At 39.1% G+C, this 11,355-nt stretch overlaps 1 protein-coding gene across 2 annotated transcripts; it reads right to left on the bottom strand.

The window, feature by feature from the left end:
* Positions 1-2,287: 2,287 nt before the first annotated feature.
* LOC110039624 (progranulin-like) lies at positions 2,288-7,823 on the bottom strand. Of its 2 annotated transcripts, XM_089281044.1 has the most exons (4): positions 7,191-7,823; positions 4,146-4,267; positions 3,228-3,720; positions 2,288-2,800 (listed from the first exon to the last, which is right to left on the bottom strand). In XM_089281044.1, the coding sequence occupies exons 2-4, from the start codon at positions 4,263-4,265 to the stop codon at positions 2,766-2,768; spliced, it is 648 nt and encodes a 215-aa protein (XP_089137170.1). In that variant the 5' UTR covers positions 4,266-4,267; positions 7,191-7,823; the 3' UTR covers positions 2,288-2,765. The 2 variants fall into 2 exon arrangements, with proteins under 2 accessions (XP_089137170.1, XP_089137171.1); XM_089281045.1 differs by lacking the exon at positions 7,191-7,823 and having other exon boundaries at positions 3,275-3,720; positions 4,146-4,917.
* Between the last annotated feature and the right edge of the window lie 3,532 nt (positions 7,824-11,355).

Raw genomic sequence — 11,355 nt, 5'->3', positions numbered from 1 at the left:
CAAACCTTTTGAAAGTGCTTTTTTGTTTACAGGTTTTTATGATTGGGGCGTGATCAAAGGAAGTTTTGCCTTGGGTGATTTTTCCTTCCTGTAAGATTATTATACAATATGTGCGAGTCTGGCTGCTGTTGAATGATATGCCAGTGTTTCATGAGAATCTTTTTAAGATTCGGTGTGGCCGGGTTATAAGTGGCAACAAACGGTAAACTTTCTTTCGCCTTCCTTGCTTTTTTTTTTTTTTTTTAATATAACCTCTATTTACCCTCGGCAATGGGGTGACTGGAAAACCCGAATAGCGAATAGTGAATAGTCGCGAATAGCGAATAGGCCCGAGTGGCGAATAGTTATTATACATGTATATCTCAGTTAGTACGCGCGCTGTGATTGGTCAATTTAGCGGGCTGTACGGCCGAACCCTTCAGACACACGGTAGAGATATAATAAATTTCTTACTAAACTCGTTTTCTCTGTCCGTACTGTAAGTTACGGAACATCGTTTTTCCCCTTCGATTTATGGCCCGCGCGCGCTTGGGCCATAAATCGATGGCGAAAAAAATCGGTCCGTAACTTACAGTACGGCCCGCGAACTCGGTTAGCAAGATGACGAATGGTCGTCAATAGTCACCGCTTTAGATCTAATATCCTGCGTTAATTAATTATCTAAATAAGCAACAGAATTTCAGTGAATTTATTACCTTTTCTTCTCCGGACTCAGGCTAGTAGGCTGTCCATCGTCGACATTAAGAAAACAGAAAACACAAGGATAACTTAATTAAGACGTATTTACGCTTTTGCTGGGGTTAAAACAGAAGAAATTACGCTAAGAAACACCTTTTGTCCTGACAAGCGTCTGCGCTTTTTAGCGGGAAAATCCCATCCTACGTTGCTACGAGGTTGACTGCGAGATACTGAGTACCTTATTTGCTACGAGCTGCCACTATCTGCCACTATTCGCCACTATTCGAGAGTGTTCGCCAATATTCGCACTATTCGAGACTATTCGCACTATTCGTACTATTCGCTATTCGTTATTCGGGACCATTTGCGACTATTCTCCATTCGCTATTCGGGTTTTCCAGACACCCTCGGCAATGTTTATAGCACAATGTTAGTGGGGCCGAGCAAACAACTGAAATAAATATTTGATTCTAATTGAACATAACATTGTTAAGAATTTCAACTGACCAAAGGCAAACCAGTTGGCTATTTGCAAGCGTGGCCGAGGATTTGAACTCGGGGCTACCGTGAAACAAATCCAGGTATTGATCAGAGCGGAACTCGAACCCAGGACTCCAACATGCTGACCACCTGGCCACGCTGCCTCCATGTTACGAGGAGCCTCTGTTCTGTCAGAGAACTGAGCTTCAGTCAGGATTTTATGAACGAGCGTCGAGCGTAAGTTTGGCTAAGGGAAAATACTAGAAAAGAGGAAACCCTTAAACTAAGCAAAGAAGCGAAAGCGGAGATTGATTATCTTAATTCTGCCGAATGAGATAAACTTTTTGAAGAACGAGCAAGGTCGACAGTAAACGAAACTTTAACAATATTTTGTCCATAATTCTCCCCTTTATCAAGCCAAAAAAGCTTTTAATTTGACCACTGATCTTTCCTGTTACATTACAGCGGCTAGTAAGCGACGCCGGATTTCTACCTCTGAAAGCGGAAATGTTGAAATTTCTCATGAGTTCTTGCTTTGCCCTCGTTGTGTAAAACATTTTGTAGATCCGGCCGAACAGCGGACGAACAGGGTTGTGAAAAACCGCGGGAAAACCGGACGCGGGATGGCTCGTCCGTGAGAGAATAGCAACATCTATTTTGGAAAGGTCACCAGGTAGTCCGAATTGCTTTTCGTTCCTTACCCGGCCCCGCATTAAAGCAAAATCCACAAACTGTAAGTCCGCCATTTTAATTTGCTTCTCTGCTTTTTCATCCGATTAGCGAGTTAATCCACCTTGCTAGGTGTGCTAAATTTAACCCTTAGTTCAATCCTTGGATAGTGCTAATCGAGCTTCGAGGAACAGACTTAAATCGAAGGACAAATTTATTCCGTGGATTAGGGCGATTTAATCGTGGGTTAGCGCTAATCGGCTTTCGAACAACCGGGGCCTGAGCACTCTGATTGGTCAAAAACCCATGTTTTATCAGAGTTTATAATATAGGACCCTGCGCGCGCTCTGACTGGTCAAAAACCCATGTTCTATTAGAGTATAAAACATATTTTCGGCTCGTATTTTCTACATTTCCCTCGTGCTCTCAAATACCGGTCGTGTTTTATCACAGTGTAGTATACGGCTTAGGCTTCTTTATTTGTTAAATATATCATTCATAACAATAGCAACGACAGTGTGTGCAAGACTAGTCCACTCCTCAAAACAATGAAGATTCAAATCAAACTATAACTGCAATCAATTTGATGACCGTAGAGCCGAATGAAAAATACACGAATAGACTGAAATATTCCATGATTTTAAAGTGGCTTATAGCTTCGTCGCGGTATTTCGAAAGAGTTTGTTTCTTTTCATTAACGAAAAGCATTTTTACTTCAGCTTAAAATAGATCAAATTGACTATCTTTAGAAATTATAAAAGGCCCCTTGAAATGATACTGAAATTAATTTTTTTTTAAAAAAAGTTGGACCTTTGTTGGTCAACGTTCCTTAGAATAAAACAAAAAAGACAAACCAAAATCCTGGTTATACTGGTCCAGAACTTTTCTCATGTATTTAAAATTTTGTTTTCGCTATTTGTTTCTAGATTTAAGCCGTATTACGGTCCTCTGTCCTCTGCCTCAGGGTCGGCGTCTGGAAAAGATGAGAAAACTGGACATAAAACAAACAAAAGCAACAACAACAACAACAACAACAACAACAATAACAAAGACGAAAACTGGAGACAGGGATCCTTCCAAGGCCAAATCTAGCCGAAAGTAGTTTATTCTCAAAATCGCTTTCCTCTTTGTCTCGCTATTTTTAACAATATAACAGTGACATTGAACGTCTTGACCAACAGAAAAAAAAAATGAATGAATAGATATGCTAAACATATCTCTGAAAGAAAGACATGAATGAATAAGCTAGAAAATATAAAAAAAATCGTTACAACTATCAATTTGAGTATTGAGGTGTTTTTCAGAAAATGAGTCTGAAAATAATTGATTCAGTGACAGGTAATGAAAATAGATTTTTCCAAAGTCAAAAAAAAAAAAAAAAAAAAAAAAAATTCACATACCATCTGATGACTGTGGGGGTGGAATGGTGTCCCTTATCTTTACCCACCTTGCATTTTGGATCGGACAGCAGCCATGTATTCCAGAAGAGAGCTCACAAGCGCTTGTCCCATCTGGACAATGATATTTTTCACCAGCAGAGAAAACGTCGCCGGAGGTGCCGATGAAGCCACTTCTCTTCAACACTGTTTCTTCTTGTTGTGAAGGTGTAATTCTGCTAACCTTTGGGTCAATGTCAGCTGTACCATCATGGCAACGTTTGTCCGTACTATTAACTAGCAGAATGGCCGGTATTTGCAATACAGATGAATACGTCGGTTTCAAGCATTTGCGCATTGTAGTTAAGCATTGCCAATACCGAGGGCAACAAGTTATATAGTCAGAGCAGCAATTAGCATGATAAAATCTACAACAATTGTATCTCCTTCTTGAGGGGGAAGTTGGGCAACACGTTTGCCGATTTGGGCAAAATATCCCATCTGGGCATCGCACCGCCTGCAACACAAATTAAGTTATTGTTGCCAATTAAAGCTCAATTCAAAATACCTGCAATTAATTGTAATGGTTCTTACACTTGACAAAATCCAAGATCTTTTAACATGCTCTGTCTTAATATAATTCACAATTCAGGCGCCAATTTGTCTTCTCCAAAATCTCTAGTGACCTATTTTAACCAACTTGTTAGCAAAAATCGCGATCATATATGATGGAACAGCGAACCTGCGTAGATGGTGCTTTTGTGTGCACTTCGAAGCGCCAATAGACGGAGCCGAAAATACCAGCCGTCAAATCGCGAGAGGCTGAATACGTTATGTTTTGAAAAAGTAAATGAAACAGATGTAATAAAAAAAATATATCAATTTATCCTTTTGTTAAGATAAGCTGTGAAGTAATTTTGATTTAATGGTGCATACACATACATTTGCTTGTGACTCTAGGAGCGGAACTGAGATTGCCATCTCTTTGGTTTCCTCAGCATCGGAGAAGGTCGCGTAAATGCACATCAGTGTGAAGAATAAAAGAACGTAGTGCTCCATCATATCTATGCATTAAAGAAAACGTATACGAGCATAATCAATTATTACAACAAGAGATTATCAGATCATATTCTGCTGATCACAATCAACTGACACTGCAATTCCTGTCGAAACTGAGGCATCAACAATATGGCCTGCTACTACGAGAGTGGGTTAAAAATCAGAACAAAAGCTCGGGAGATTCAACTGACACAGGAATAATGGAATACTGACAGGAACAATATCGTGGAAACTAAAAAAAAAATAATAATAAAGCCAATCGAAACAAGGTAAAAAGCGAAAGACCAACAGTCAGTGTCTCGACTTGCGAGGTGTCTCACTGGTAGTACGGTGGCACAAAAGGGTCAAACAAAAAACCATTTACCAAAACACCAATCAGCTTCCAACAAAAACACCAATCAATTTACCAAAGCAGTATTCGGGTAAATAAACGCGCGCGTATTCCGAGAACATGGTATAAATTTTCAATCAATGGACTAAAAGTACCCACAAAATGGATTCAATTTAGTACATTTTAATGATACTTTACAGGAAAGCCTTGGAGATGTGGACTTATGAGAATTTTGCATCATGATGGTCTTGAACATTGTTTCCTCTACCGATACGTTCCTTATACTTGGTCAACATTTCTAATATATAGATTTAGCCAAGTCTAAAATTAAAGCGGAGCTTCTGCACTGGGTACGTTTGTTCAAAGCCTAATTAAGGTCATTTCCCAGTATTGCATTGCGCATCCCTACTGCGCGTAATTTCACGCGTGATTGCCACGCGCGCATTAAGAAATGGCGGCTTTTTCTTTACGGCTGGACCTCGCCATAGAGGTACTAAATTGTCATTTTCTCGAAAATGAGTACTGTGACTTATTATTTTCTGTTGTTTTGAATTGAGTAATACATTTTTCACCAATTCTTGGAAACGTAAATTTAGCAAGCAGTTGTGACTAGAATCATGGTGCTAGTAAAAGGATTTATTAGGTACAAACAAGGTGCTGTTGCTCCTAAACGAACACGGGGGGCCCTCATTATTATTTCAAAATTTAAGTTCCTATGATATAAACAATCAATAAGCAAAGTTTGAATCGCAGAGCAGGTTCTGTTTCAGTGGAATGCCCTCAACCAATTAATCCTGACTTAAGCCCGATGAAACTGGTATAATTGAGAGCTCTCTCTGCTTTATTAATTTTTAAGTTTCGTCTATCTATTTTGGAAGGTTCAAAAGATTTGGGGATATCTATGGCAATTAATCGAACAAATGGAATGAGCTATGCCGCTTTAGTAATCTTTCAGTCAGTACATACCCTTCATTTGGCTGAAACACCCCGAACCTACAATGAAGAGTTACAACTAGTTATTGATGCCCTCTCTCGAGTTAACAATTTGCTTGGATCCAACGGCTTAAGATACTTGTTTAAACCGAACATACCTATCATCAGGATATGATATAGCGAATTATTATATGGCTTTGGCTTGTGGCCGATATATCGCGCGCTCTTATGCAAATTAGGAAGAGCCTGGGCACATAAAGTCAAACAAGCACCGCGGTGACTCTGAAAATTCGACCGCGTTAAAACGACGAAAGCCGGTTAAAGCAGTAAGAGAAAGTAAATTTAATCCCGAGTAGCTAAAAGTTTATTCGAAGAGCGAAGGTACAATGTTGATCATGAACTAGCCAAAAGATTGTGCAGGAAAGGGCAAAGTAAACAAACTAGAATGCATTCAAGCTCACGTCTAAGAAACAAACAAATAAAATATTTCAAACTCGCATCAGAAAGTTGTCAGTGACATAGTAACATTTTATCGAGATTTTTCCTTAATAAAATTTATATAGAAGTCGTTTTTGACTTACCAGCCGGTAACCTTGGTGGCACTGAAAGCAATCAAAGTTTGTCGGGTCTTATGTAAAGCTAAAATCGCTAAGTGAAAAACACCATCGGCAGATCTGTCAAACGTAGAAACTTATAAGTTACCATCTTAGACACAACAATTACCGAAATATTGAACTCTGTCACAGTTAGTTAGTAGTTTTCATCAAATAGATTCCCTCGCTTTATATTATCACAAGCAATTGTAAATTAGCTTCCAGGATCATCAGATGTAAACAATTGGGCGGTCATTTTCAGGAGCAGTGTTTTTTGATAACTACAGGAACTTTTAGACGTTCACAAGGCTTGAAAAGTTCATCCATAAATTTAAATCTCCCAAAATGAAGAAGGCGAAGATATGCTGTCGAAAGCGAATGTTAAGATCGAGTTATTCTGAGCAGTGCATTCTGAAGCATTAGTATTTTCTTTCAGTCTGTTCTTTCACCGAAAGACCGTTTGCCTGGACTATTTTGAAGCACTTTCTGTCTTTTCTGCATGCGTTGACGATTCGCCACAAAAGTCCGAGAAACTCCGCCATCAAGTTGTGGCACCACTATAGTAATAAACCTTTTTGTAACAAGTCTGTGTCAATCATTTTTCCCGTAAAGAAATGTGTGTTTTGACGGAATACGTAATACAGTAGTGAAGTTCACTGACTGTGTAGTTTTGCCCTGGGTTTGCGGACATGATAAATGAATCGGTAAACGCGCGCATCGCCGAATGTAAATTGACGACTTCCTCTCGAACAATTTTTTCTTTTCTTTAATTCATAAGCCATATAATAAACAACTTAATAACCTCGACCGTTCGGTCGTTACGGGAAAATCTCAAACCTCGGCCTACCGTATTGACCTCGCTATCGCTCGGTCAATACGGCAAGGCCCCAGTTTGAGATTCTCTCGTAACGACCTCACTCTCGGTCATTAAGTAGTCATTATTTACTAACGTCCTCTTCTCCAAGAAAGCAACGCTATTAGTATGCAAGACTCTTGGGAGAAGCAAGGTCTGTAAATAAATAAAAAATAATAATAGTAATAACAAAAAATAAGCAGAGAAGAGTGTCTTACTGTCGGAGGCTTCTGCTAGATTTCAGTTGGTGGCAGTAGATAGATGTAGCATGGAATAAAAGTCAATTTTACACCCCTCAGAAAACTCCTGACCGCTCGTGGCTACAGGATGCCAACAATCCGCCAAAAGACATACACATGCTCTTGATAAACAATATCGATCTTAGGTTTGATCTCATGAGAGCTAATACTCACACATCATGTGCATGCGTGCATGTCATATACGCACAGCAGCATTTTATCAGGCAGGTGATATATTATGGTACACTTTTCGATGCTACACCACCGATCCAAGATTTAAGATCATGTGAATTGTTGAAAAGTGTTTTGACTAATTGTTTTCCCAGGTATGATAAACCAATTGTTACACGTCAGTCCTCTTGACCATCGAATAAAGATATACTTTCTCATCTACGCCGGTTAGCGGAACACGCGCGCAAACGTAATATAATTGTGCACACCAGTAAGACTTGAACATAATCTTCGATCCTTATGTAGCTAGCCTCCAGGCGTTCGGTTAGTTGGGGCGCAGTGCGAAAAACAGCGCTGCGCGCAAAAAGCGCTGTTTTTCGCGCTGCGACCCAACTAACGGAATGTCTGGAAGAGGATTATCCTTACACGCACAAACAGAATCTAGAAAAAGTTGAAATAAAAAAAAAAACGATATTTTTTTAAATTATCATCATTATTGGCTTTAAAAAACGTCATAAGTTTAAAGGCGATGAACGCGGCAGTGCCAGCTTTTCTGTCATTGAAGACATGATTGATCATCGCAGTTATACACACAACTTAAGCAGTTGTGAAAAAGCCTGTTAAAAATTCAGGCCTGAACGGGATTCGAACCCATGAATGAGCTCTGCGATACCGGTGCGGTGCTCTACCAACTGAGCATTGTGAGTTTGTAATATACCCGTAGATGGTGAAGAATACAAATTTTATATGTGAAAAATCATGATCTTAAATCTCTGATCAGTAGTGGGGTAGTATCGAAAGTACACCATAATATATCAGCGCTGATATATCACCTGCCGATGTGCGTATGCGAGTACTAGCTCGTGTTTACAATTCTCGTGAGTTCAAACCTAAGATCAATAGTTAACGTATCAAATAGTGATTAAAAACAAAAAAAAAAAACCAACCGCGTATCAGGTGATTGTCGCTGTAAGGAGTTTCATGGCAAAGATTCATGAAAACGAGTTTTTACATCGGAAATAAGGCACACAACTTAAGCAGTTGTGAAGGCACCTCACCTCGCCTCGCTTCAGCCCTACGGCTCTAGCATATGATTGTTTTTGTTTCGTTTTTGATTTTTTTTTTTTTACATTTTTTTGGATTCACTTGAAATTTCTTAGCAAAATTTGATCCTCTCAAGTAGTCTGAAAGAGTTTTTCAGAAGGTTTTTGTTCGGTTTCCGAGCATTGATTAACGCTCGCGTACACTGTAACATTACATGTGCTTGACGCGCGTGAAAATCATGATCCCAAGCAATACACGCGCCCAACACGCAAACTGCACCTCAATACACGCTCCTGCGTGTAATAATGATAATAATAAAAAAATGCTCGTATGTGAGTGTAAAATGCTTATGAATTACACGAAATCTCATTAGATGCGAGTACTGAGACAAATGTGAATGTTAGCAGACAAAGAGATTGGATTCGTAATTCTTCGCAAAAAGATTTCCCGACGACAAGCTAGCCACTGTACTTTGTTTGGTGTCTTATGAATTGAAAATGCGTGTGTCAAGATTTAAAATATTAACTTGCACCGCTTACGCTCTTCTTTAAATAGTTATTTTTGTTAATAAACATGAAGTAACTCGAAATTTGAATAATGGTATGTCGAATTTAGTTTTGGAAGTCAAAACACTCAAATTGTGAAGCGCTCCGCCGACTCCTACATTAAACGGCAACCCAATAATAATTTCTTGGAAGAAAAAAGAATTTTGATAAGCTTCTGGAATTCGTTATGTGGCAAATTTTTCCTTGATGTTTGTTTATATATAATTACTAAATCTCAATTAAGTCAATGGTCTTTAGAGTGTCTCCCGCAATGTAGATCGATCTGCCAGCTCTATTCCCGTTCCGTTGTGCATTTAATTACAATAGTTGGTCGTTTTGAAACGATGGTAAATAGATAATAAATAAATAAATAAATAAATAAATAATAATAATAATAATAATAACAATAATAATAATATTTATTACAGGAAGCTCTCTCACCTACCCGTGATATACAGGGAGGTCCTGTTCTAAATATATCATTAGCCACATAATTAATTGTTGGGCCAATAGAGCAACTCAATTCTTAAGTTTTCAGACATGCTTCGTTCAAATTGTTTCGTACCAACTTCTCGCTCATTGCATTCAATCGATGTAAATCAAGCGAACAATTAATTTTCATCGGTTATCATGCCGAAGAATTTTCGATGCAGTGAAGCTCGATCAATCTTAGAGGTTTAATTTGAATCTTCACATAAGTTTAAATTTCAGGCAACCTGAGCAGCAGACAAGACAAATATTGATCGAAAGTAGCTTTTTATTTGAGTTAGTAACGATTGTTTGTCAAAAAATCCGGCCTCTTGTCTTTTCCATGAGGGCATTGTTGATATTTACCTCTAACTGCGTGACAAGGAATGGCGTGGTTTGACCTTGTGCCACTTTTGTCTGGCTCCCTAAAATTTCGCAGCTCTAGCAGCCAACAAATTTTATTGCAGTTATTTGAAGAAGAAATTCTGTTCTCTCGCTGGATTAACTTTAAGTAACTCCATGCCATGTACCAAGGTGCTCCTTTACCGGCTCAATTCTGCCATTTTTTTGTCCGCCGAAATGAGTGAAATAATGAAGAAAAACAAAAATCGCCCAAAAATGAAGCTTGAGATGGAATCGGAAAAATATCATTCCAGACTGTTCGTAAATAAGCAAACTTCCCTCTCAATCAACATCTCATACTCATAGAAGTTCAGACAGAAACGAAGCACCGGTCAGGCAGGATCTCTGACAAATAACTTGCTTAACTTTCAAAATAACGTCTGTAAGGCAGCGCAACTTTCACCTTCAGAGACAGTGTTGATAAAATTAAGTGTTGAGGACCCACCCTCTGTGCGGCTTTGGTTGGAATGCATAGGCACGTGACCAGCCGCAACCAGGGTACTTCCTCGAGGTAGAGAGAGGACCCTGCGAACAAGGTTGCCGGTCAGGGTATTAAATAGACTAACTGACCGGCAGCCTTGCATGCGGCTGGCGCGCCTGAAATTTGAATTGACCAATCAGGATTCAGCAGACGGGAAAAACTTTACTGTCCTGACGTCAATGTAAGTTAACAGGAAAGGCATTGAAATCAGGTATCTTTTGTCACTGGAGATTTAAAATTCCCAAAACCTTATCCGATCATAAAAAGTGAAAAATATGACACATTTTGTGTCTCCATGCTTCTAATTTGGCGCCAAAAATGGGTCGCCGGCGTCCAGCATGGCAATTCGCTCGTAGATCGTCGAGTGTCGCCAGGTAGGATAATTGTTGTCTTAGAGGCCAAAGCAACTTTAGCATTGTCTTTATTTTTGTTAGCTGCGAAGAAACAGGCTATCATCGTGTCGTTTCAGTAGGACAGCTCAGTTTTGACTGCCGCTCGTACTGCGGGCTCAGCCGCCTTATGCAAGGCAGTGAGCAAACCCCCAAATCGATTTTGTCGCCGTTCGTGTAAAATAAAAGTGTAATCAAACTTAAAGTACTTTTCTAGAAGTAGTTCATTCAGACCGATATTCCGGCAAAGTTTGTGGATTTTCGATTTTTTTCATTTTGCACACCTCGAGGCGAAATTATATCGGGACGATTGCTCTTAAAACCATTACATAACTTGACAATTCGCGTTATTCAGGCATCAAACTGCAATCAATATTTGTCAAAGTAAAACACAACAAAACTCCAGAAGTGTATTTTACACACCGTGCATCATCAGCTCCATCACTGTAAAGGCGGGTTCTCGGCTTAGTACATACACCCAATATTCTTGTGATCAAACATCTTCCTTGGTGCTGCCTCCCTGAGAAATTTTATTTATTTATTTATTTACTCAAATTCAATCACACAGATGATCAAAACAAAAACAAAAACAAAGAATTAAATATATATACAAGTATAAAAAGGAGATATCTGAGTCGAGTAGG

This window comes from Orbicella faveolata, unplaced genomic scaffold (genome assembly GCF_042242905.1).
Source record: "Orbicella faveolata isolate gen_17 unplaced genomic scaffold, um_ofav_v1 contig_48, whole genome shotgun sequence".
Taxonomy (NCBI): domain Eukaryota; kingdom Metazoa; phylum Cnidaria; class Anthozoa; order Scleractinia; family Merulinidae; genus Orbicella; species Orbicella faveolata.
Note: the sequence above shows the minus strand (reverse complement) of the source record. Positions and strands in the feature narration are given on the sequence as shown.